Source organism: Antennarius striatus, chromosome 17, assembly GCF_040054535.1.
Source record: "Antennarius striatus isolate MH-2024 chromosome 17, ASM4005453v1, whole genome shotgun sequence".
NCBI lineage: Eukaryota > Metazoa > Chordata > Actinopteri > Lophiiformes > Antennariidae > Antennarius > Antennarius striatus.
In genome coordinates, this window is record NC_090792.1 from 10,469,370 (window position 1) to 10,495,374 (window position 26,005).

General features: G+C 40.1%; 3 protein-coding genes across 7 annotated transcripts in view; 2 read left to right on the plus strand and 1 right to left on the minus strand.

Moving 5' to 3' along the window:
* eml5 (EMAP like 5) overlaps nt 1-21,222 on the plus strand; it is a 37,273-nt gene extending 16,051 nt beyond the window's left edge. For 2 of the 4 annotated variants that reach the window (XM_068339424.1, XM_068339425.1), the window contains 33 exons: nt 60-272; nt 354-521; nt 1,400-1,506; nt 2,006-2,124; nt 2,230-2,416; nt 2,930-3,035; nt 3,410-3,503; nt 5,574-5,674; nt 5,752-5,945; nt 6,180-6,291; nt 6,400-6,527; nt 8,647-8,788; nt 8,866-9,018; nt 9,747-9,878; nt 9,975-10,063; nt 11,003-11,179; nt 11,269-11,470; nt 11,563-11,689; nt 14,653-14,731; nt 15,023-15,152; nt 15,272-15,370; nt 15,766-15,786; nt 16,117-16,290; nt 16,650-16,858; nt 17,059-17,216; nt 17,310-17,424; nt 17,522-17,710; nt 17,834-18,006; nt 18,256-18,418; nt 18,503-18,606; nt 18,688-18,841; nt 19,812-19,912; nt 20,001-21,222. In XM_068339424.1, the coding sequence (XP_068195525.1) occupies nt 60-272; nt 354-521; nt 1,400-1,506; nt 2,006-2,124; nt 2,230-2,416; nt 2,930-3,035; nt 3,410-3,503; nt 5,574-5,674; nt 5,752-5,945; nt 6,180-6,291; nt 6,400-6,527; nt 8,647-8,788; nt 8,866-9,018; nt 9,747-9,878; nt 9,975-10,063; nt 11,003-11,179; nt 11,269-11,470; nt 11,563-11,689; nt 14,653-14,731; nt 15,023-15,152; nt 15,272-15,370; nt 15,766-15,786; nt 16,117-16,290; nt 16,650-16,858; nt 17,059-17,216; nt 17,310-17,424; nt 17,522-17,710; nt 17,834-18,006; nt 18,256-18,418; nt 18,503-18,606; nt 18,688-18,841; nt 19,812-19,912; nt 20,001-20,037 (4,457 nt within the window). In that variant the 3' untranslated portion in view covers nt 20,038-21,222. Of the gene's footprint in view, nt 1-59; nt 273-353; nt 522-1,399; nt 1,507-2,005; nt 2,125-2,229; nt 2,417-2,929; nt 3,036-3,409; nt 3,504-5,573; nt 5,675-5,751; nt 5,946-6,179; nt 6,292-6,399; nt 6,528-8,646; nt 8,789-8,865; nt 9,019-9,746; nt 9,879-9,974; nt 10,064-11,002; nt 11,180-11,268; nt 11,471-11,562; nt 11,690-14,652; nt 14,732-15,022; nt 15,153-15,271; nt 15,371-15,765; nt 15,787-16,116; nt 16,291-16,649; nt 16,859-17,023; nt 17,217-17,309; nt 17,425-17,521; nt 17,711-17,833; nt 18,007-18,255; nt 18,419-18,502; nt 18,607-18,687; nt 18,842-19,811; nt 19,913-20,000 lie in introns of those variants that run through there. The other 2 variants (XM_068339426.1, XM_068339427.1) reach the window with 2 other exon arrangements.
* A 234-nt stretch (nt 21,223-21,456) lies between these two features.
* On the minus strand, nt 21,457-23,221 carry isca2 (iron-sulfur cluster assembly 2). Its single transcript, XM_068339124.1, has 4 exons — nt 23,073-23,221; nt 22,695-22,872; nt 22,332-22,447; nt 21,457-22,245 (listed from the first exon to the last, which is right to left on the minus strand). Exons 1-4 carry the CDS (start codon nt 23,126-23,128, stop codon nt 22,071-22,073), a joined length of 525 nt encoding a protein of 174 aa, XP_068195225.1. The 5' UTR covers nt 23,129-23,221; the 3' UTR covers nt 21,457-22,070.
* A 472-nt stretch (nt 23,222-23,693) lies between these two features.
* Nucleotides 23,694-25,929, plus strand: LOC137610730 (NPC intracellular cholesterol transporter 2-like). Of its 2 annotated transcripts, none has more exons than XM_068338507.1 (5): nt 23,694-23,795; nt 24,028-24,130; nt 24,943-25,050; nt 25,136-25,308; nt 25,428-25,929. In XM_068338507.1, exons 2-5 carry the CDS (start codon nt 24,049-24,051, stop codon nt 25,512-25,514), a joined length of 450 nt encoding a protein of 149 aa, XP_068194608.1. In that variant the 5' UTR covers nt 23,694-23,795; nt 24,028-24,048; the 3' UTR covers nt 25,515-25,929. The 2 variants fall into 2 exon arrangements, with proteins under 2 accessions (XP_068194608.1, XP_068194610.1); XM_068338509.1 differs by having other exon boundaries at nt 23,731-23,795; nt 24,034-24,130.
* The last annotated feature ends 76 nt before the right edge of the window (nt 25,930-26,005 follow it).

Genomic DNA, 26,005 nt, shown 5'->3' on the forward strand with positions numbered 1-26,005 from the left:
TTCTGTCACACCATGTCAAAGAGTGTCTTTGAGAGATAAAATGTGTCATTTGTGTTGAGGTGGGAAGGAGGTGACCAACAGGGAGGAGCTGAAGCTGGTACAGTGGGCTTCGTGGACATGTGTATTGGGCCCAGAGGTTAATGGAATATGGCCCAAGTACTCAGACATCAATGAAATTAACTCTGTGGACGCAAACTTCAACAATCAAGTCTTAGTAACTGCTGACGACTATGGATTAGTCAAACTGTTACGATATCCATGTGTAAAAAAAGGTAAGCAAAACTTCACTGTTCATTTTTCTGAAGTTCTTCTATTATTTACTTAGTTGCTAAAATAATTTTTCTTGATTTTAGGTGCAAAATTCAAAAAATATTTAGGTCACTCAGCCCATATAACCAATGCCAGATGGTCACATGATTACCAGTGGGTCGTAACCATTGGTGGGGCTGATCACTCAGTGTTCCAGTGGAAGTTTGTTCCTGAAAGAAAGTCTAAAGAAGCTTTGCTTATAGCTCCACAAGGTAGGATGCTGATGATTTTGCTGGTTACTTAAACTCCACCTCAAATTAATGTTAAAATGTTTTTCACTTTATTCATTGACTGGAAATTTTAACTGGAGCCAATGAGAGGAAAAAGTTGTTTTAACCACTAAATTGTTCGTAACACATTTTGTTCCTCCACAAATACAACATGATGCAATCTACCGATCGTCATGACTGGTGTGAGTCACTGGGAGCTTCAACAAAGGCAAAATTGATGCCGATCAATGATTTATCCTTAAATATCAGATTCAGAGTTTGCAGACCGTGAAGTAGGAAGCTTCAGGAGCCACTAGTTAGTTTCCTCTTAGGGGTTATATGACTGTAACTCGCTGTTACATAATATCCACCCATGCTGCTCCCACCTGCTTCATAAACTTGACGCGCTACGCCACCAGAGAGCAGCGTACGAAATGAATCATTTCCACAGAGCCCTGCAAAGGCATGGCCATTGCATTAATTAATACAAATCCAATAAAACTGTGTGAAGCTTGAACGGTATAATAGCATTGTCATTCTCAAGTCATATTTTTCCCAGAAACAGAGCAGGGCTGTGCTCTCTGAAATTAAAGCACACACTAAATGCTGCTCCTTTTAATTCTCCTAATGGACCTTGTGAGTAGCTGTTCTAAGCTGCCAGTTCTGCTTATTGCCTTATCCTGGCATGAATTTACTGCTCTGCTTCAGCATTGGAACATTTGTCTTGAGCGATGTGACTATGAAGCATGACTGCTGAGGAACAGGAGATGTCACAATAATATTATATGGTGTTTTTTTTATGACCATGTTTGCAGCGGGTTGATTTAGAGGTAGGACAGGATTTTTCTTCGAGAGAAGTAATCGTTTTTTTCTGTCTGCAGAGACACTGGCCGACTCTAACAGTGAAGAATCAGATTCTGATCAATCAGACGTGCCTGAGATGGACTCAGAAATTGAGCAGGAGACACAGCTTACTTACAGACGGCAGGTTTGTGATTGTAACAATACTCAGCAATGTGTTAATTACATTTCCACGTAATTACATTTAGTACTGAGGTTGCAGATTGCAGCCAGCTGATTACATCAAACAACCCTCCCCTTCCAAGAGTGAAGGGCAAAATACAGATAGACCCCAGAAAATGCAGACGTCTATTTTTTAGAGATTACAGCATGAAAAAGGAAGCATAAACCATAAGATCTTTTTCTTTGTCTGAAAGTCAAAATGAAAAAGGTGTTTTGTAAAGACAAAACCACTTGAAGATGATGGTTGCTTCAAGTTACTGATTAAAATCAAGTGACAGCCAATCAGTGGTGAAACGGCAGTGCGATATCAACGACAATCAACTCTGCTGCTGATGCTGCTGATGCTGTTCATTAGGTTTTCACCAAACTATTGTTAGTGTGTTCATGGATATTTTAACGCGTCATCCTGAAATGCATTTTGGTCATTAAATACAGAAAATTCACACTTTTCTTCATGCTTGCAGGTTTATAAAGAAGATCTACCTCAGCTTAAAGAGCAGGGCAAAGAGAAGCAGCGGGCGACAGCCATGAAGAAGAGAGAACGAGCACCGGGAAGTGGGGTGAAGCTGCACTTCATTCATGGGTAGGTTTACGTTGTACCAGAAGAGGAAGATGATCAGATGGTAATTGGGTCTTTATTTCAATAAATTACAACTTTGAATTAATTTTTGTATTGTTTTGTTTGTAGCTACAGGGGTTATGATTGCAGGAGCAACCTGTTCTACACCCAGACTGGTGAGATTGTCTACCATGTAGCGGCCATCGGGGTTGTGTACAACAGACAGCAGAATACCCAACGTTTCTACATGGGCCATGATGATGACATCCTCTGTCTGGCTATCCATCCCCTGAAGGACTTTGTAGCAACAGGACAGGTAGCTGTCAGCTCTTCTAATTTATACAGTATTTTACGCACTATAAGGCGCACCTTAAAGCCTACAATTTTCTCATAAACCTACAAGTGCGCCTTATGATCCGTTGCGCCTTATATATGAAATGAATTATAAAATAAACAATTCATTAAAAGTGCGCCTTATAGTCCAGTGCGCCTTTTAGTGTGGAAAATACTGTAATCGCTGAATCATTTTGTACTTTGGTTTATGACTACTGGGAGAGGAGCTGAGAGTAGCCTCATGTGCAACTGGATTGAATTAGATGTGTTGGCAAAAATACTATTGGGTACAGTTTCAGATGAACACACAATAAAAAAGATGAACGAGGACACTGACTTTGTGAACTTTATAAAATTAGCTCAAAGAGATAAATTAAATAAAGTGGTAATGCAAATTAATAAATTCAGTGTTTATGTTACAAATTGTCATGATATTACACACTTCATTCCATTTATTCTTTGATTTTCTTTCTTTCTGGATTTTTCTTCTGTCTAGGTCGGCAGAGATTCCTCCATCCACATCTGGGACACAGAAACACTAAAACCCATGTCTGTGTTGAGGGGTTTCCACCAACTCGGAGTGTGTGCTCTGGACTTTTCTGGTAAAACTTCTCAGACTGCTTCTAGTTCTCGTGTCCATACAGATTAAAAATGACTTTTTTTTTGTCGTCACAAATTTCTTTAGATGTTCTGCTTTCACAAGGGAACAAAAAATACTATGGCAAATCTAATTTATAAGCGTCACCCACTTCTACTGTCGGTCAGACAGTCTGACAGCATGGAGGCAGAGCAATTCCTCTTGCTTCCTGCAATTGGCCCCAGACAGGGGTGCTGCTGTGATCTCTACGTCTGTGTCAGAGAATCACCTGCTGTGGATCAAATCCTCCTTTCATGTTACTAAACAAGGGCTAAACCTCACCGAACCAAAGCAGGAGCCATTTTTGCTGTATTGAATTATACTGGTTTCTCCCCACAGCGGATGGCAAACGTCTAGCCACAGTGGGACTGGACGACAATCACACCATTGTTCTGTGGGACTGGAGAAAGGGGGAGAAGCTCTCGGCCATGCGGTTAGTAAGGTCTTATTAGCATGTCAGCATTGGCTGTTAGCCAACTGTTCAGCAGCAAATGGCTGGTACCGTCCCCATAACCTTGAAGGCTTTGACAGACCTCCCCTTTAATTTTAAAGACTTTTTGAGTGCTTCTAGTTTAAATATTGACATTTGAGGATAAGGGTTGAATTAAAGTCTCGTTGTAATTGATGGAGGAGAGGAGAGGATAGGAAAGCAATTACTTTTTAGATAATGAGGCTTCTACACTGCAACACTTATCCCTGCCAGAGTCAAAGCAGGAGTTTGTCCCAGGTACCTAATGTGCTGTTTTAAATTCAGGACTTCCCTGGCTTTATAGCAGTGCATTCATGGACATAATGGAGTATATCAAGTTGTATTTTGAATGAAAAACTGATAAATAAATGTCTTTTGCTGATCTACTTTTTATTTTAGGTATAAAATCACAAATGAAAAGAAGATATTTCATGATGTACAGTATTTAAAAATCATTACAACTAACTGGACTCTAAATATAAAATCAATCAGGGGACGTTTAGCTTGGTTAGCATGCAGCTCTGGGATTCTCTTGTTGCGTGTTTTTCTTTCCATCAAGTCTCCTCTTCAGCTGTCTTGTCTCAATGTAAAGGTTGAGAAATGTAAAGGGCGATGTGCTCTAACAGTGTCTAAGGACTGATTTCCTGTACTCATATGACTGATCACTGTGTGTAAACGATACACACAGTCAGTCATGAGGCATACACACTGTCATTCATTGGAAGTAGATTATCTTACCAGACACAAAGCATGAGAGGTGTTAATTTGTTCAGAATGTATGAGATCCAGTTTCACGGCAGGTATAATTATATAAGCATGAAACCAGAACCAGTTTGTAAACCATCTGCATCCTGAAATAATTTTACTTTGTTGCTCCAATGGATATTCACATTTACTCAAATGAAATTTGCCCTGGTTAGTTTAGAGAAGGGCAATGCTGGTGGTTCTCCAGTGTTTGCTTTGCCAGGCTCTCAGGGACAGCCTGGAGATGCAGTAATCTCCTTTGAAGACCCCTGTGAGCAGCGCAGCGAGGCGGCTGGAGAGAAATGGGGCCTGACAGAGCCTGGCTTGTGCGCCACCCCCGACTAGTCTTCAACTGAGAGATGAGGAATGGGGTGTGAGAGGAAGACTGCGAACAAAGAAAAAGTGTGCATTAGAGGGGAGCAAGAGATATATAGGAAAGGAGGATTTAGTGAGAATGGGAGACTAGAGGGAAGGGAGGTGTGTAATGTTCCTTAGCCTCACTGGTGCTGAGAGTAAAGCAGCAGCACAAAGGGGCACGATTAGATAGGTTAAGGTGTCAGGTACGGCCGACTGCATCGCACAAGACCAGTAACCAACCCTGAATGTTCACTGAGTGCACTCACTGGGACAGTTACAGAAAATGTATTTCTGCCAGTTGTATCTTTGTAGTGCTTGTTATGGAGATAAAAATGTGGTCAAATACAGCGGAACACAAAACAATACAAAAAAGGTTTGGATCTATCCCAGCAAGACAAAACATTTGATAAATCAAGAGATAAAAGAAGATATTTACAATTTAAAGAAAGAGCAAGAGAACAAATTGCTGTTGATGATTCATGTAGATGTGCAAATTTTCTGTCCCTTGTTTTTTTTTTAGCGGCAGACAAATTAACTATTTAGTAGTAGGTTCACAATCATGCTTCATTAATCCAAGATGGAACAAATGTTGTTGTTTTTGTCAGTCAACTTTTAATCGTCTGAGCTTAGTGTTGTTTATACAACATAAAATCAACACTTTTTAATCAACAATTTTTAAACTCAGCCCTATAAGTCACATGTTCTTAAACACAGAGAAAAAGACTTACTGGATTTTTCCATATTTATTTGGCATCATTAAAAAGTTTCAGTCTGCTTTTATGTATTCAGTCTGGATTTGTTTTTTATAATTAAAGTTCAAGTGTCACTCCAAACTCCCCCCCCAAAAATTAAATGAATTATTCTCTGAAACTAAATGTTCAAAGTTAACATGTGTCTCCCTGCATCCATTGTGGTGCAAAATGTATTTTTCAGGGGAAGCAAGGACAAGATATTTGTGGTGAAAATAAATCCATACATTCCTGACAAGCTTATCACAGCTGGCGTGAAACACATGAAGTTTTGGCACAAGGCTGGTAAGACCCTGTGTTACAGTATAGAATCTGACTCTATCTCAGCTGTGGGTTGACTGTCTGCCTCTCTTCCTCTTCAGGTGGGGGTTTAATTGGACGCAAGGGGAACATGGGGAAGACGGAAACCATGATGTGTGCTGTGTATGGCTGGTCGGAGGAGATGGTGTTTTCTGGCACATGCACAGGCGACATTTGCATCTGGAGGGACATGTTCCTGATGAAGACTGTCAAGGCTCATGACGGCCCTGTATTCAGTGTGCACGCGCTAGAAAAGGTAGAACAGGGAGAATCGCTACTTCTCCCACCAGTGAGAACTTTACAGAAAAATGAAAGTACAACTTTTAAAACTGTTTAAGCAACAACACGCAGAAATCAAAATCACATAAAGAAATCAACACATATTTACCACTTTAAGCTGATTTTTTGGTTTAAATTTGTTTGACTTAAATTGATTCTAAATATTTTAGATCATTCTGTTTTTAAACATTGCATTAAATTGTCCTTTCAGGGGTTTGTGACTGGAGGGAAGGATGGTATAGTTGCTCTGTGGGACGACACATTTGAGCGATGCCTTAAGACCTATGCCATCAAGAGATCGGTCCTAGCTCCTGGCTCTAAAGGTAGAAAAGTTATCCTGCTCTGCACTCTACTTGGTTTCTTTTAATACAAATCTATTGAAACATCAAGTACTTTAAGGATGACTTCATGCTATTGCATTGATTCTCCAGGTTTGCTTTTGGAGGACAACCCCTCCATACGTGCCATATCTCTGGGCCACGGCCACATCCTAGTGGGGACAAAGAACGGAGAGATCCTAGAGGTGGATAAGAGTGGCCCCATCACTCTGCTGGTCCAGGTAAGACACAAGAAAACAACCCAGAAATAAAACACAACAGATTCCACCTACATCACCCCACAGAGGTATATCTGCTGTGTGATGAGCAAGGTCACAAGTCTTTCCAAGTTAGTGTAGGTCTGTTGTACTGAATGACTAAATGACATCACAGTTTGCCTTCTCTTTGGCTTCACTGTCATTGTGTCTTTCTTATTGTGTGTAATGGAGTGGCAGGAATGTTGTGAAACTAAGTAAACATCGAATTAAACATTAGATTGGCCTTTAAATTCCTCAAGTTTCTTTAATGAGACTTATTTAAAGAACCAACAACAACATGACGGTTTACTTATCTGATGCAGGTTTCAATCTCAATCTTTAAATGTATAATGTTTATATATAAACTAACACTGAAAATGGGATGTTTTGTGGCAGAGATGCTAGTTGACCTGACATATCTATTTATCTGACTTTGGGAAATGTTCAGCAGTGGTCGTTGCCTGTGTCTTTAACTTTGATCAGCTTCCTTAAAAACCATCATTACTCCACCAGTGTTTTTTATGCAGCATCACTAAGGCACTGGCTATAAATGGCAGTGAGTTATTGCTGCTGAATGGGGTATTGTTCATTTAGTTAAGTGATTCTGCAGTGTCGTCCAGGGTCTTTGACTGCAGGGAGACAGAATAGAATAGAATATATCAGAAGAGAAGAGAAGAGAAGAGAAGAGAAGAGAAGAGAAGAGAAGAGAAGAGAAGAGAAGAGAAGAGAAGAGAAGAGAAGAGAAGAGAAGAGAAGAGAAGAGAAGAGAAGAGAAGAGAAGAGAATAAGAACTACAAATGTACAAATGTATTCCAAAATATACAATTTGCAATTCAGGAAAGGATATATGTGTATATACATACCACTACTACATGTCTTGTATGTAGAGTGAATGCTATTGAATGCCCCTTTTCAAATGATTAATAAATAAACACATTTGATAGGTTGTAATCTCTTGTGTCGGTAACAGCTAACTGTTTGAATATCCTCATAAATATAATGTGGTTAATGTAATTCATTAAGCCACCGCTGAAGTAAGAGATGATGAAAATAAAAGCATGTTTCCTTTTTTATATTTGACAAAAAATTTTAAAAATATTTTTATTTCTTCGATACCTAAGCTGCTGAGAAATCTGAAAGTGTAGTCATCAGCAAAGAATATTGTAAATAAATGATATCACATATACCCCTTTAAATGATGATAACCCCTCATGTTTCCAGCACTTTAAAGACTTTGCATACATGCGGTATACAGTAGTTACCTCAAGGTTCCTGTGCATGGGATTTTAATTATATATTTTTTTAACTGTTTCATTCCAGAAGGGAAATAAAGAATCTATGGGCATCTAGGGGCAATCTAGGGGTATTTAGAGGCATCTATTGACATGATTACATATTCATTAGAGTAAGATCATTAAAACTAAGAGCACTCAAGCCTCATGCATCTGTTGGGTCATAAATGTCTCAAAAGTAATCTGTAATAGCACAGAGAACACGCACAGACATTCATGCATGCACATGTACACACACACACACACACACACACACACACACACACACACACACACACACACACACACACACATACACACAAACACAAATGACAAATATAGGTGGTTTCAATAAATATGGACATAACAAAAAGAAAAATGCTGCTTTAGTATAGAAAACAATCATGATTGTTCTGTTGCAATCAAAATAAGCGGTATCCAATGAATAAATGCAGTGTTCCTACACTGTGTTCCTACACAAAGTTTATAGTGAACTGTTGTTTCTTCATGCAACAGCAGTAGATCTAGGAGTTAAAATTTGACCAAGCTGCTTTATTTAAGGGGTTTTAGTGGAGGTGAGTCAGATGACAGTATTTTCCACACTATAAGGCGTAGCTAAAAGCCCATAATTTTTCTCATAAACCTACAATACGCCTTATAATCCGATGCGCCTTACATATGAAATAAATTATAAATAAGCAATTCATTAAGGTGCGCCTTATAATCCAGTGTGCCTTATAGTGCAGAAAATACTGTAGGCTTCAGGACAAAGGGAGCAGACAGAATGTAGGACAACACAACGGTTAAAGTATGCATCTTGTATGTGTCTACAGGGCCACATGGACGGTGAAGTGTGGGGTCTGGCCACTCACCCCCATCTTCCCCTCTGTGCCACAGTCAGTGATGACAAAACCCTTCGCATATGGGACCTCTCGCCCAGCCACTGCATGCTGGCAGTACGCAAACTCAGAAAAGGTGAGTCATCGCTCTAATAGATTGGTGTGGGTTTTTTTGAAGTCTCAAGATTTTTACAGATGCATCATCCCTCACAGGCGGCCGTTGCTGCTGCTTCTCCCCTGATGGCAAAGCCTTGGCGGTGGGCCTGAATGATGGCAGCTTCCTCATCGTGAACGCAGACACCCTGGAAGACCTGGTGTCCTTCCATCATCGCAAGGACGTCATCTCAGATATCAGATTCTCTCCAGGTCTGTGGTTCACCCCCATAAATATGCACCCTTCCACCTGAAAGTAGGCATTGAAACTCTGTGTTCAGAATTTTAATAGTTCAATTTCAACAGATCTTTAACCTTAATTCTCGATGCAGCAGATCTTGTGTCACAACCCAACATCTACAAGTCTCTGAGATCTGACATCTGAAGAGTAGAAGTCATTCCATGGAGCTCTGTGATGCTGAATAGGAAATCGGTTTTAGTGGGAATAGCCAATAAGAAATTATTTTTAAATATCTGATTTTACAAAAGAAGGCATAGCTACAGCAAAGTAAGCTATTGAGAAATTCATCAGTAATAGTGGAAAATACCTTCAGAGCAGGTAACGGATAACACAAGTACAAAGTACAGGACTGTTTTAGGTTAGTTTAAATGTTCACTGGCTTAGTTTCGTTAAATTAGTTTGTCAATACTGTAATGTTTTCTTATGAGTACTAAACATTTGCTTGTGCCAATGGGAGTGACATTAGTTTTTTCAAAGACAACCAAACAAAACCGGTAATCTGCTGGCCGCACTTGAGGAAGAATAATAAACAACATCTTTCCCAATCCATTCATTCAATTATGGAGATATTCCACTGGATAAGTGAGAACATGCTGGTAATGGTGGATGAAAAGTCAGTCAATGGACTTCAAGTTACAAATCCTCATTCTGTCCAAACCCGATTATAAAAGACAAAATGCTCTCTCCTCTGTTTGTTCAGTGACTGGAAAGTACCTTGCCGTGGCATCAGGAGACACGTTTGTGGATATCTACAATGTGATGAGCAGCAAACGTGTCGGGGTTTGCAAAGGATGCCTCAGTTATATCACCCATCTGGACTGGGACAAGCGAGGTAAACCTGCTGCCGTAGATAACACGGAGGCAGTAAACCCTTGTAAACGTCTACCAATCATGAATTTATAATGTCTCTGGGTATTTTCATTCACAGGGAAACTACTTCAAGTCAACACAGGTGCTAAGGAGCAGTTTTTCTTTGAAGCCCCTCGTGGGAAGAGGCAGACCATCCCAGCTACTGAGGTAAGAAGGGACCGGAGGCTCAGGCGCTGACATGTTTGTGGAGCTGCTGGCCCACTTTTCCTTCAGGGCAGTGAAGCATTAACACGGCCCACTTTTCATCAGTATCAGTCTAATTTTGGTTGTGGAAGTGGGATAATGTCTGGAGTCCCTGTGACATTAACATACCTTGCCAGGGAAACATTAAGAAAATAAGGGTCAGAGATGATAGATACTTCTGGACTCTCCTTCATCTCACTTCATCATGATGGATGATATTTTCCTTTTCCCCCGACCGTTCATTTAACTCCTTTCTTGTACACTTACTCACAATGTCAGTATTAACAAGCTGAGATGGGGCGTGGCCAGTTCTTTGTTTTTACCAAATCAATTTTCTGTGATTGGTTGATGACTAATAGTTTGCTCTTTCGACCAATTGTACGCCTTAATGTTTTATTTTCCAAACCTTTTGTTTGTCCCACAAATCTGGAGCCAGTTGGTATTCATCATAACATTAATATTTATCATAGCAGTAAGACAGACAGAAACAGTTAACTAGTATTAATGATTTATTTGTTGTTGTTTTTTTGTTAAGCTAGGTAAATATGCCTAAGCACCTTATTTCATAATTACTTATTTTAGCAGTTCTAAGAAAACTATCGTTCTTCCCATCAAACAAACCCATTTCTCTTCCTGATGGCTGAAGTTGCTGCCAGTTCATTCTCTAATAGGCAAAGCTGAAAGAGCACATTACTGCAGCGTTTTCTTTCAACATTGACTGTGTCCAGAATTTTAAAAAGCAGGTTTTACCCAGCATTTGAGTCCATTTCTGAATTTGTAATTTGTTGCTTTTAACTTTGTTACTTCAATGCCTTTTTGAAATGGAATGATTTTATTGTGCATTAATCTACAACTGTTTTAAAATGTTTTATTTTCTGCAAATATTTAACACTCTTGGCTCAGGTGGAGAAGATTGAGTGGAGCACGTGGACATGTGTCCTGGGAGCGTCTGTTGAGGGTATCTGGCCTTTGATCAGTGACGTCACCGAGGTGACCGCCGCCTGCCTTAGTAATGACAGTATGGTACTAGCAACAGGAGATGACCTGGGATACGTCAAGCTCTTCAGGTATCCTGTCAAGGTAAGATAAAGTCAGTCACTGTGTATTATCTGGTTTGCAGCATTTTTGGACTTATAAAGGTTGTTTTTTTTTATGCCAATTGTTCCCAGGGGAAGTATGCAAAGTTCAAAAGATATGTGGCCCACAGCACACATGTTACCAACGTGCGATGGACCCACGACGACAGCTTGTTGGTTACAGTTGGGGGAGGCGACACGTGCCTCATGATTTGGGCCCACGAGCTCGAGGGCCATCGGGAATTCAAACAGTGCGACAGTGAGGAGTCTGACATCGAGAGCGAGGATGATGGAGGTGAGAATTAACATGTATTCCTTTTTTTTTTTTAAATCAGTGAATTTCTCTCATTATAAAGCTAAAACTGCATCTTCTCTGTCTCCCACCAGGTTACGACAGTGATGTGACGAGGGAGAATGAGATCAACTACACCATCAAGGCCTTATCGACAAACATGCGATCCATGACAGGGGTGAAACCCCATCTGCAGCTGAAAGAGCCGTCTGTGGATGAAAGGTATTACTCAGTGAATACTTGATGCTGCTGCTGCTCAGAGGGATGCTCCTAGGCAGGCAGAAAATAACGAGGAGTTTCTGCGAACGAAAAATTCAGCCTCTGCTTCAGAGATGAAGCCAAGCCTACCTTCCTCAGTCAACAGTCTCTCTTATTCCTTCCCTGTCTCTGCTCTTTTGAAGTAACTTGCTTCTGTTTTTGCTCTGCTTCTTCCCTTTAATGGCTGTCCATCTGTCATTATCCTGCATCTTCTTTAATACTACTTGAAGACAAGGGGTGGTCAGGTAAGCTCTTGTGTTCATATACAGAGTTGTCGATTTTGGACAAAGTAGGGATTGGAATCGAGACAGAACACATGAGGCTTTTTATATTTTCTGAAAAGAGCAAAATCATGACTGGGGCTATGTGAAGAAATATTTTTGCCAGTGCTATAAAAGAGAAGCGATGTCTCTGATGCACATCTGTTTCCTCAGTACAAATCCACCAGATTTAAGCGTCTTCACATGAAAACATAGTCTTTTTTTTAGATGTTAATTTACTTCATAATCAGCTGTTTTTCTGACCAGGAGGATCAGCTGGGCTGGTTGACTTACAGTTTGAATTTTATTTATTTGTGAACTTCAATCGTCACCAGAGCAAGATTGATGGATTGTATAAGACATAACTTTAGCAGTGAGAAATGAATCGATGAACGTTCTTCAGCCTTTTTAACCATGATGCTTGTTTGATCTGTTGTAAGCACATCTTTGAAACATCATCAAATGTTCCACCATTATAATCCACCATTCAGCGTGTCACTTTTGTTTGACAGTGATGTATCTGCAGTATCCAGTATCTGCACATCATACTCAGGGCAGAATTCTCATTACTACACAATGGCGCTGACTCCTTTATTTAATAATTTTTATTGCTTTTCAAGCTAATATCACATTACAAATACAGATAACAATTTCATTTGTCCTGACTCCAGTATTTCAGTCCTCAGTTTCTGAGACGTTGTTTTATGTTCATCCACCAGACAGCAGTGAAGGCTGTGGGAAACCTTTTTCTAATTCTTGCTTTTTCTCTTTTAATTGCTGCCATGAAGAGGATCAAGGCAAGTTTCCATCCCTTTTATTACTTTACAGGGAATGTAGGTGTTTTATTAAATATTTGTACATGGATTTTCACAATTTTAGTTATGTCTTGGTGTCTGTCTACATCAGGGGTATTCAATTAAAAGTCACGGAGGTCCAGTTATAAACATGTCCTCTTAGTAAAAGGTCCGAACCCAAGTCCAGTTTGTGTCTTATAGCCGTTCCCTATGTCCACTTTATCATTTATTATCAATTTTCAATGCAGGATATGTTTAACTGAGTGCACAGCTCTTTTACCTCACCATAAATAAAAGTAGACCCAGGCAAAGAAATTTCCAGCCTTTGTTACATTGAAGAACACACAAACCTCAGAATTAAAAAATAAAGTGCAAAAAGAGCTGCAAAATCATTTTTCTCATAAATGAAAGACATCTCAGCCTAAAGAGCTGAAGGCCTACCCTTCAAGTAAAAAAACATTAACATCTTCAGAAAGCATGAATAAAAACTGGCTCTTTCAGGGAAAAAATGCAAACAGACCTTTCTTCATGAGAGAAAGGGGCAGGTGGCCTTCTAGTAATTTACTTGTACACAAGGTGTGCCTGTGCATAAGGTGTGCACAGGCACACCTCGTGGTGGTGGTCGTGGTCACCTTGTGGTGGTCTCTGTCATGTGTGGTGAAAGAGACCACTGGACTTTGTCAGCATCTCTTTTATTGCTGCATGTATGTCCTCTCCTCTTGTGTGTGTTTCATAATGGTGTTACACTAAGAAAAGAGCTCCTTATCTTTGTGAAGAAACCTGACACACACACAAAAACTACAACTCATCAATGTCCACAGATATGCACGGTGCTCTCTGAGAAGCTGCATCAATATGTTAATATTTCTGATTCTCCGGTTGCTGTTGAAGCTGACATTGGGAGTTTTTCCACACATCTCATCTTTCTGTTTTCCCTCAAACAATGTGTCAACAACAGCTTTTAAGCACTTATTCACAACTGTCCAATCACTAAAAGATGTTTTATGTTGCCTCAAAATCCACCATGCCTTTAGTGAACATTCGTTTGCATTTTTCTTGCTCATTTTGCTCTCAGCTCGTACTTCAGGAGATAATTCTGTGCAAAATCTCTGCGCTTCACGTTATTATTAATTATTTAGTACTACGTGTTCAGACCATATGAGGTAAAATGGTTTTGAACTGCCTGACGGAGGAATAAACATAAATTTCGTCCTCTCAGTGTTAACCAGTGGTTTTCCTCATTAACCTCCCTTCGTTGGGAGTTATGCTGTCCTCACTGTCTTCCTTCCTCTGTGCTCCTGTAGCGGTAAACTCACAGCGGCAGCGAGCTGTCTCACTTCCAGGTGCGCTTACAGAGCAGGTAAACAAACGATCTGATTGGCCGAACTGAGTGGCGCTATTACCACGTTAACTGGAGGAGCAGCGCCCGCCATCTGTAACCACAACCATCAGGCGGTCTGGATGGGGACCGCGGTGCGCCATTTGGTGACCCCTGGTCTACATGCTTGAAAGTGTCTTTTTTCATAGCCTGCTTTCAATGTAAAAACTGACCACAATTTGTCTGCAGATCATTTTGCTTTGTGTTTTATTTTATTATGGATAACTGTTGAAATCTTGTCTTTTCCTTGCTTCACTTGATATGCAAATTCCGTCCACACCTATGATACAAGAATCCTTTATTATTAATAAATAATAATAATCCTCCCTTTTCTGCTCATTTTAAAATTCTATCCCACCTCAAGCTCCTTACAGGAGAAAAACAGGATTTTGTGTGCAGATATTTGTTGATTTTTTCCCAGCAGAGGGGTAAACATCATTATCTGCTTCAGGAGCAGCTCTGCCACAGCCTTCTTATTCCAGCTGTCTGTTTCAGGCCACCTGTCAGCAGAGCGCTGCCTCAGCCGGAGAAGCTGCAAACCAACAATGTTGGTAAGAAGAAGAGACCTATCGAGGTAAGACAAACGTCTCACCCTCATTTAAACAAAACAAACTAGTAGAAATATACAGATGGTGAACTTTATGTAAAACGGAACAGTCCCTGTCAAAGCAGCACAAGAACAATCCTCCTAATGAAATGATTTCAGTGAAGCTGCTGTGTGCTGGTCCAGACAGCCTCTGAGACTCTGATGATGTTGTAATCAAATAATAACGTGATCCTTCTGCTGGTATCCGGCTCTGAAACCTTGGTTGTCATGGAGTTGACCTTTCTGACTTTCTGATGGCCTGTTTCTGACTCTCCTAAGGACCTGGTGTTGGAGCTAGTGTTTGGTTACCGTGGCAATGACTGTCGAAATAATGTGCACTACCTAAACGAAGGGGCAGACATCATCTACCACACAGCCTCAGTTGGAATCGTGCTGAACCTGACGACCTGTGAGTGGACAATCTAGAATACACACCGACTGTGTGTTCATTAACAACCTAAAGCAAACATAACGCGTGTATAATTTGATGTCTGTGTGTGGTGTGTCTATGTGTGTGTTTCCTCACAGCCTGCCAAAGTTTCTATGTAGAACACAGTGATGACATTCTGTGCCTGACAATCAATCAACATCCCAAATTCCCCAACGTGGTGGCAACTGGCCAAGTAGGTATGTTTGTGAGAGATCGACCTCCTGTGTCACCAGACACCTCGTTTTTCTTTCCTGTATCCTGTGTAATGAATCCACAAGGCAGATGGTTATTCCCCTCCTACACGAGTTTCTTCACTAATTAAATTCATAATAATCTTTGTTTTAACACACATGCTGCATTTGTCATATTCAGAAACGGCAACAAAGGAATGACATGTTTTGTGATCGCAAAATTACCTCTCAGAAATAAAACCTTATGGTCTTAGCTTATTTACTGTACAAAATCTTTTGTATTTACTTATTTAAATATGTTGAACTCCGAAGCTTAGATTCGTAGCAAGAGCAGCCAATGCTAAGACAGTCACAAATAAACTGATAATTCTGTCAATGAGTTTGCTTTTACTTCTTTTCAGGTGATGCTGGTGACATGTCAGGTAAGAATGATCTAGAATTGATCTGTGAAAAAGGCACTAGCTAACAATGATCAACAGAATATCTGTTGGTTTTAATGACTTGCTTTACTTTACTGCCACCTAGTGGCCATTAGATTCCTTTTTTAAATTCAATAGTACTTCGAAGCTACAAGTAATGATTGGAAATATTTTCTGTCTGTTGTAGATTCTGTCATATCACAATTTGCTAAAAAAAATTGTGAAAGAATTTAATGTAACCTATACCTAGGATTGACTTTACTGAAACACAGCAAACAATATAATTGCTTTAACAAATTCAGAACAATAATATCTTCTTTCCCTGTGCCTCAGCCACATCTCCGTCCATCCATGTGTGGGACGCCATGACCAAACAGACGCTGTCGGTGCTGCGTTGTTTCCACTCCGGTGGGGTTTGTTCTGTCAGCTTTAGCGCCACAGGAAAACTCCTGCTGTCTGTGGGGCTGGACCCTGAACACACTGTCACCATCTGGAAGTGGCAGGAGGGTAAAAAGAGAAAATACTTCCCTGACACATGGACGAAGCCAGACTGAGATGGTTTGGACATGTCCAGAGGAGAGATAGTGAATATACTGTTATGATGCTGAGTTTTGAAATGTCAGGCAGGAGGCCTAAAGGAAGACCAAAGAGGAGGTTTATGGATGTAGTAAAAGAGGACATGAAGGTAGTTGGTGTGAGAGAAGAGGATGCAGAAGACGGGTTTAGATGGACGCAACTGATTCGCTGTGGCAACCCCTGAAGGGAAAAGCCGAAAAGAAAAGAAGACACATTGATGTAACAATGGGGATTAGGAAGTCCACAGCTGAGAGATCAGGCTTTCATTCCACTCTGTTCTGTTTTTGCAGGTGCCAAAGTGGCTAGCCGGATCGCTCACACCCAAAGAATCTTTGTGGCTGAATTTCGTCCGGACTCTGACACACACTTTGTGTCAGTGGGTATCAAGCATGTGCGTTTCTGGACGTTAGCTGGTCGAGCTTTGCTGAGTAAAAAGGGAGTTCTGAGTTCCATTGAAGATGCTCGCATGCAAACTATGCTGTCTGTCGCATTTGGAGCTGTGAGTGACTTTAAGCTAATATCATGTACAATGCAACTTTCATGCCCAAACATCTTATTAAACAGGCTAAAACAACATTCATGCTACTTTACATTCTAATTTTTCCAGATTGTCTGCTTTTATGCCCTCTGAATTGTCTTTGCATTGCTTGCCCTGCTCTCTTAGGCCACTAGATTAGTGCAGATTTGTTTTCTTTTCAGAATAACTTGACATTTACAGGTACCATAAGTGGGGATGTGTGTGTGTGGAAGGAGCACATTCTAGTAAGAATTGTGGCCAAAGCTCACACGGGTCCTGTTTTCACCATGTACACAACACTAAGAGATGGCCTCATTGTCACAGGAGGCAAAGAACGACCGTAAGTACTGCTCTATTATATTTCTGCATTACACATCAGTTAGTTTGACCTTGTGTAACGTAGATTGGGTTCATTGTATGCTTTCCCATGCAGGTCAAAAGAAGGAGGTGCTCTGAAGCTCTGGGACCAGGAGTTGAAGCGCTGCAGAGCGTTTCGATTAGAAACTGGACAGATTATAGACTGTGTTCGCTCTGTATGCAGAGGAAAGGTGAGCTACAGATGATAATTCAGTGACATGATCCAGCTAAGCAGCTAACTCTGCTAATTTCATCTGTGTTCTCACATTTTACTCACTGTTGTGTCAGGGTAAAATTCTTGTAGGGACCAGGAATGCAGAGATCATCGAAGTAGGAGAAAAAAATGCAGCATGCAACATTTTGGTGAATGGACACATGGACGGACCAATCTGGGGCCTGGCGGCTCATCCCTCCAGAGACGTGTTCCTGTCAGCAGCAGAGGATGGCACTGTTCGCCTGTGGGACATCCCAGAGAAGGTCAGCCAAGAACACTCACAAAGGATCCATGTTAGTCTCCGTGTTCTCAGTCGCTTCCATTTTACCATCTTTCTCTTATTAACAAGAGTGTGTTGCTCTTGCATGACCTTATTGGGAAAATAGAAGATGCTGAACAAGGTGAACCTGGGCCATGCAGCACACACCATCAGCTACAGTCCTGAAGGAGACATGGTGGCCATCGGCATGAAGAACGGAGAGTTCATCATCCTGCTTGTTGCCTCGCTCAAAATCTGGGGCAAGAAAAGGGACCGACGCTCCTCTATCCAGGATATTCGGTAATCTTGTTAGAGAAAGATGGTCTTGGGTTCATTTATGGGAAATATGCCATTTTCGGCCAGAACACATTTACTCTTTTTTTGTGTGACCATAAACCCCCCCCCCCCCACACACACACACACACACTTTTTAATATTTTTTTCCTTCATTTGTTTCATTACGTGTTTTTTTTGGACTGAAGCAAACAGTACTAATCATTTTAAAGACACTACGAATCAAACCTGACAGAACACTGGTCTTTCTTTCAGGTTCAGTCCAAACTCTCGGTACTTGGCTGTCGGCTCAACTGAGAGTGCCGTCGACTTCTATGACCTGACGCTTGGCCCACAGCTCAACCGCATCAACTGCTGCAGAGACATTCCCAGCTTTGTTATGCAGATGGACTTTTCTGCTGACAGTGCCTATATTCAGGTATAGAGTGTATGATGGTTCGGCAAGTTTGCAGTGACGATGGTAATGGTGTCATAATGTCTAACCTTTATTGCCTTGAAACAGCTATCCACAGGTGCTTATAAAAGACTGGTGTATGAGGTACCATCTGGAAAACAGGTTACAGAACAGACCCACATTGACAGGATCACTTGGGCCACCTGGACAAGGTGAGGGTCACAGTGTTCCGACTGACGAATGTTCTTTAGGAAGGAAACAGCAGAATCTGAGCATTTACACTCTGTATTCAGTGTCCTCGGAGATGAGGTCATAGGGATCTGGTCCCGCAACACAGACAAAGCAGACGTCACTTGTGCCTGCGTGTCCCACTCAGGCCTTAACATCATCACAGGCGATGACTTTGGAATGGTGAAGCTGTTTGACTTTCCATGTCCAGAGAAGTTTGTAAGTATAATTATTAAATATATTAACACGACAGTATGTCCATTTGTTTAATAGTGAATACGAAAGGTTTGTAGTTGAAGTCACACTAGCACTCTGTACACAATCACAATATTTTTTTTAAATTGACACCTCAAACTGCTTGTGTAATAACAACCTCCGCAAACATTATGGAGTTATAATGAGATGAATTCACAACAATGTTTTTTGGATTATTTTATTTTTGTGCAAATTTATGTTATCAGAATTTTTTTTTTAATTTAATTTTTTTAATTTTATATACTGGTTTGATCCCCAATGGGAAATTAAGAACGCACACTCTACCTACTGATTCAAATGCATGCATACATATATATTTGTGAGTACAGGCCCCTGTATCACACACACACAAGGGGGCCTGTAGGCATGCAGGGGAGGTAGAGTGGCAGGCAGCTCCTTCTTGGTGCGCCTCAAATGAACAATTTTTGTAAAGGGGATGGCACCTTGCTCAAGGGTGCCTCGGCAGTGCTCCGGAGGTGAGCTGACACCTCCCACTGTCAGCTCACCTCAGGGTATTTTTTGGGGGGGCGGGAGCGGGAATCGAACCGCCGATCTTAAATCATAGGATGACCCTGTCTACCGCCAGCTTTACCACTGAGCCACTGCCGCTATTTGAGAAGATATTTACTGTACTTCCCATGTGTTTTTACATAATGAAATTCTTTATCAGTCTATCTGCAACAAAATAATTAAAATTTAAGAATAATTAATTATTTTCCATTACTGAGAAACAAGCTTTGCCAACACTTGTGATGCCCTTGAAACGATGAGTGTTAAAAGCACCAGTACCAAAGTGTTGAAGCATTACTGAACTCTTTAGCAAGGCTGAACTTGGCATTATGGGAAATTTCTGAATAATGTATGTTACATTAATTTAATTAATTTAAAATAACTCATAATTATAATGTAATATCATATATGTCATCTGTTTCAGGCCAAACACAAACGCTTTCTAGGCCATTCTGCTCACCTGACTAATGTACGCTTCACCAACGGAGACCGCTTCGCCGTTAGTGCTGGAGGAGATGACAGAAGGTACGACTGAGACTAAACAATGTCCTTTACAAGTGATGTGAACAAACAAATATTACGCTTTATGTCTTCTCCTCTTTGTGGTCTCTAGCCTCTTTGTTTGGAGGTGTGTCCATGCTCCTCACTGAGAGCTTCACCTGGACCAGAAGAGTCTCTCACGAAAAAAGATTCTGCTCAAGGATGCATATAAAAGAAGTAATGGAGGAGGAGGCGGAGAAGGAGGAGGAGGAGAAAGACCTGGCAGCTTGTGATTCAGTCAAAGTGTTGATCTTATGAAATGCCTCAAAATTAGGTGCATCATTTAAATCATAGCATCAGTCCCAGTTGTGAACACAAGTGGAGAGAGTACAGCTCTGCTCTCATGACATCACATTAGCATTGAACCCCCCCCCCCCCCACACACACACATCTTTTACATACAGTATGTGCATAGCACTTCAGTGAGAGATTTTAATTTAATTTTTTAGAATTAAGTGTATCTGTGTCCCAAATGGCAGTTTTTATACTTGACAAGAAGGAAGTTATGTTACTGAGAATGCCATTTTGAAAACATGTAGCAAACTGAATTAGCCTTAATGTGAGTGTTCAACTTAGGTGAGGTTGAATTCGTTTTTGTTTTTTTTAACATCGTCATTTTACTTTTTGTATCACGTCATCATTATTTCTATTTTACTGGTAATTCAAAATCCTGTGGCCTTCCTCCTGAATGTAACATCCACTGTTATGTTCTGGATGTCAGCATGCCAAAGCATACTATGCACTGTACACCTGACCTGGTCACTGTGTTGCCCTGCCTGTTCATTTAGGTGGTTGTATTAACTAGTTAACTTCAAATCGCCCTCGACGCCTCTCCCCTCATGACGTGCTAACGTGTGTGTACATGTTTGAGGATTTGTTTGTGGTTAGTGGGTGTGCATGGCTTACTGGAAGACAATCTGTCTGAACCAAATTCCTCAGAAAACAAAACGAACTGATGTAAATTGTAGTTCACACGCACTGTTACAGTTCCTTCAGTCATTTCCCAGTGTGCTGCTATCATGTATAATTGTTGCACTTTCATGAATATGAATGCTGTGATTTTCTTCAGAAGTAACTAAATGTTTTGTGTATCCAAATATATTACTTAAATGGAATGTTATATGAGAAAATATGAAAAATTGCAAAACATTTTGCTCCATAACTACAGACTAACTACAAAAAAATGTTGCTGCATATTTTGATTTGCATTATACCAGTGTAAATACCATTTGTATATATTCTTTTTGTATATGGTTTTGTGAGATGTTTCTTAAACTCCACTTTAATAAAAAAGGCAAACATGTAATTGTATGAGCCAAGTGTATTCACGAGGTGAACAATTAATAATGCTGAAAAAGTGACACTTGTAATGGAGAGAACTTATTAAGCTTTTATCAATTATCAATCAATACAAACCCTTCCTGGCTGTCATTTAATTACACTCAGGTAATCAGGAAATCAAGTGTTTCGATCATACATTACTTATGTCATCTTAATAGTTAGTATGACTTGAAATAAAGACAAATATATTTGCAATTACATTTACTTTATTTAGAAGAAACAAATTAAGTTAATCTTCATTTTTCATGATGTGAAATATTTACACATTTTACACACAAGAACATAATTAAATATTGAACATATTAAACACTTCAATCAAGCCTTTTCATAGTGTAAATGCAGTTGAATATTTTGAAATTCCCCATCTGTGAAGATTCTTCACTGTCACCGCTTACCAAATAATCAACACCTCTTCTTTCCACTTAGTTTAAGTAGGATAACAACACACTTGGTTTACTTAGGCAAAGAATTATCCCATTGCGTTATGTTTTACTGTGACAAAAGACGTCACTGATACTGAAATGTGAAGTCAAATATCAGAGTCCAGTGATACATAAAACCAATTTAGTGAGTACACATATAATGTTATAGATAATCCAACATAAAAATACAGCAACATCCATCTTTGAGTAATTTATAATGTTCAGATTCTTCTGAAGCCATTTCAGTGAGTTGTTGAAGAATCTCTTTGGTAAATGCCACTCCAAAGTGGTTATATTGCGGTGTATTATTAAAGTGCAATTCTAACACTAATAAACTGATGAATAAGGGCATTAAATACTCTTGACACACGCTGACAACCTTATACTTTGATAGAAAAAGAGCTGCCACAGGAGCAGCCATGATCAGCTTGTGGGTTCTTGAGCACTTGAAAGGTGGAGCGGATCAGCTCCTGGGTGAAATCCACAGTGGATCCTTTCACAAACTCCAAACTGTCCTGATCCACAATAACACCAACACCTCCATGCTCAAACAATCTGATAGCAAAAAGAAGGGGAAAAAAATGAGATAAAGAGACATGGAAGAAAACACTGGCAATGGAGCTAATGTATTGGCAGTTTACCTGTCATCTTCAGTCTTGTTTTTATCGATGGAAAACTTGTACTGAAATCCAGAGCAGCCTCCTCCCTCCACATGTATTCTCAAGTACTCACCTTTCCCTGTGATTTCCCCTAGTCTCTGGAAGAAGAGCAGCAAGTAGGAATGAAAGGAATAAAAGTTGTGTAAAGAAATCAACACATTAGCACTGGATAAAGGATTTAACATAGATAATGGTAACACATCTGTTCAATTCTGGTTAATACATAATAAATAGAAAACGTGTGTCACGTACGGGTTGCTGGCTTCCCATAAATGTCTAGTAACTACGATTAACTTTTGCTCTCATTTTTTCTCGATATGAAAAGCACATAATAGAATTGCTGACCTTCACACATGACTCGGTGAGACGGACTGAATCTTCAGATGCGTCTGTCACCGCTGAGTCCTCCTGGGCGGAAGCGCTACTGAAGCACTTTGGCCCCGCCGTGTGATGCGTGACAGTGGGCTGAAGACACCTATGCAGCTGTCGGCGTACATTGTGGTTCATATAAAGAGGAGACGCCCTGCAAATCAATAAGACCAGAAGAGATGTGACCGGCAAACAATCTGTGACATGTATGACTCCGTTCCTGTCCGTAGGCTAGCATTCAAATTAGCTTGATAAGAACTTAAATGCGTAACTTATTTTTCCCCAGCAAAACTACTTAAATATAACCGTATTAACTAGTAAGCGCCATTATGACTCATTGGTAATATATCTCACCTAACAAGGGTGAATAGCTTCAACGCACTTGTCATCTGTCCCCGTACAAATGACATCTTCCATAACAAACGCCGTTAGGTTGGTCCCCCAACAGTTGGGAGAAGAAACGTCGCGCTCTCATTGGATAAAATTGTTGTCAGTCAGAATATTTACCCAATAGTGGGCAGTATCACTGGAGGATTCGTCACTTCTACAGTCAATCTTGAGGTATTTCCGCTTTGGTCCGGATGTATTGGTGTAAAGGTCCTTCGTTTTCGTTTCTCTTTTTTTTTCTTTTTAACAATTTTCTTTTTCTTTTTTTTCTTTTTTTACTTTGTGGAATGCAATATTTAAGAATGTATAAAAATGAAACCAGAAATTTACAACATAATCACAGGGGTAAAAATGGGCAAAACAAAAGTTAAAAAATTTGAGATATTCCAGTAATTCAAATATATATTTGCGCAGCCTTCGGTGTGTCCATATTGTCCAAAATGTTATCCAATCAAATGTTATCATTGGATTTAGAGTCTTGATCACTGGACATATTCCATTTAAGATTTCGATCTACCATTTAAACACAGGAGGCGGGGTTTAATGTCAAGGGATTTACTGACAGGCTAAATTTCGGACTCCAACATCACATGACACATCATAGGCGTCACGCCGGTGGCGTGATTCGGGGAAATAAAAAGGCAAGACGCCTATGTTGTTCTCATTCCGAGAGGCAACTGGAACGTTGAGGTATGGTCTGCATGGTTACATTTTGTGTTTGATATTGTTACCAGAACCCTAATTTTGTGTTGTTTTCCGAAACTGACAGTAACTCAGTTGTTTTCTTCGTTGTGTTTAACTGCTTTAAGTACTACACTGGGTAAATCGGTGAAAAGTCCTGTGATTGAACACTCTGTGCTGACGACTCTTAAGTTGCACTGATTCTTTACCTTCTTTTATAATGGATGTTTCCGCATGTTAGGCTCAGAACACAAACAGAAACATGGAAGTCCGGACTTCTTCCGTCGTCTTGTTCTGCTTTTTGGGATTCGTCTTCGCTGACCCGGTGAAATTCCTTGACTGCGGTGAGTTTGGCGTGAACATCATGTGAGCGTTCTCCTTCTGTTCCATTAGAGAACCATAATTTGCGGAAAGTAATGTATGGTAGTTGTTCAACTTTAAAAAAAGTCCTACACTTCATATTTATATTTGAGGAGCAGAATTTCCCCCCCATCCTGTTAATTTTTCTTTAATGTTATGTCCTTTTTAATATTTGATGTGCTTCACCTCTAATTGGATAATTTGACTAATGGAGTGGAACACCTGAACACAATCTCACTTGCAGATTGACAACGCCCTTCATGTATTCACTTTTTCATTCAGGAACATTTTCAGTATCTGGGAGTTCCACCAAGTTGGGGTGTATGAGGTGTTGAACTTCAAAATCTTGAAGCAGTTGCCAAAAAGACATTTTTAATCATTTGTGGGAGTCGGTTTAAAAAAAAATACTAAAGCCTACATTCTATTTTACAATAGTCGTGTCATACAACTGCTGACGTTATCGGTGCAATTCTTTAACATTTTGGGAAGATTCTTCTCGGTCTGCATGAGACTTCTTAAATCTCAACCCTGATAGTACTCAGTCGTTTTTAAAATGCAACTAATTCAGGCTCGTGTTCTGAAAGGACTTTAACAGGCTTTGACTCGGTTGACATGATTTCAAAAGCTTTGGGGCTGTGAATGCAAATGCCGTTTCCTTTTTAGTCTTTACATCTGGAACGGAAATCTCCTCCCTGATCTTAAATTGTTTTTGCAGTGTGTAATGCATTGGGCAATTCTCTTAAACATTTTTAGGTTAGAGTTGTTGTAAATGTGTCTTCTTCTCATTTCTCTTCAGGCTCTAGTGCTGGGGAAGTGGCCCAGGTGGATATTAACCCTTGTACGACCCAGCCATGCCAGCTAAAAAAAGGACAATCCTACAGTGTCAATGTGACATTCAGCAGTGGTGAGCTGTTCAAGGGATTCTCAATGGCCTGTCTGACAATATTAAACATGGCATTAAAAGATTAAATCTGATCTCACTGTTGCAGGTGTGGAAAGTCAGACAAGTAAAGCAGTGGTTCATGGCATTATTGCTGGAGTTCCCGTCCCCTTCCCTATTCCCATTGAAGATGGCTGCAAGTCTGGAATCCAGTGTCCCATTGAGAAGCAGCAGAAGTATAACTATGTGAACTCCCTGCCAGTGAAGTCGGCGTATCCAGCAGTAAGGAAGTGCAACTTAATACCAGGCCTTGATGTGTTCCTTTTTTTATTCTGATCTACACTTGACGAGGTATTTTCACATATGAAATTAAGTTAAACTTTCTCTTTGTGCATTTCTAGATAAGACTGGTTGTGGAGTGGGAGCTGAGAGATGATGACGAGAAAGATTTGTTCTGCATCAAGTTCCCAGTTCAGATTGTGGACTGAACTGTCAATTGTACCTCAGATAGGGTTTTGGTTTCTTTTTTGTTTTTTTAAAAAAGGGATTCGGCATTAAGCAAATGCATAAAAGAATGTAAAGGATTAACATCTCCATTTTATTCATTCATAAATGATTTTAAGATGCATCTTTCACTAGATTGCGAGGCTTTGCCACACCTTGAATCCAGCTGATGTGAAATGAGGGCTTTTTGCTTTTCTGTTATCGGTCAGTATTAAGACTTGTGGAGTAATGATTAAGGGCACTAGGCTACATTCCACTAATGTTAAATCTCTTACTGGCTGCTGTGTAGTCTGAAAAGGTACATATCACAATTAACTGAATCTATCAACTTATACTGACTTTTGACTGGAAGGAATGGAATGGGAATGAGAACTTCTAATAAATGTATACCAAACTTTCCATAGAAAATCTGTTCATTTCTACAAATGAAATCTGTGCTATATGACTGGGGGAAATTTAAAATTGTGTGTTTACA

Bases quoted from the DNA above. Each gene is read 5' to 3' on its own strand.
- isca2 (XM_068339124.1), bottom strand. From the start codon at position 23,128: ATGTCATTTGTACGGGGACAGATGACAAGTGCGTTGAAGCTATTCACC. The intron at 22,873-23,072 runs GTGAGATATATT...ATTGATTTGCAG, and splicing joins AAGCTATTCACCCTTGTTAG to GGCGTCTCCTCTTTATATGA. The intron at 22,448-22,694 runs GTCAGCAATTCT...CTCTTCTTCCAG, and splicing joins TCACCGAGTCATGTGTGAAG to AGACTAGGGGAAATCACAGG.
- LOC137610730 (XM_068338507.1), top strand. From the start codon at position 24,049: ATGGAAGTCCGGACTTCTTCCGTCGTCTTGTTCTGCTTTTTGGGATTC. The intron at 25,051-25,135 runs GTGAGCTGTTCA...TCACTGTTGCAG, and splicing joins CAATGTGACATTCAGCAGTG to GTGTGGAAAGTCAGACAAGT. The intron at 25,309-25,427 runs GTAAGGAAGTGC...GTGCATTTCTAG, and splicing joins TGAAGTCGGCGTATCCAGCA to ATAAGACTGGTTGTGGAGTG.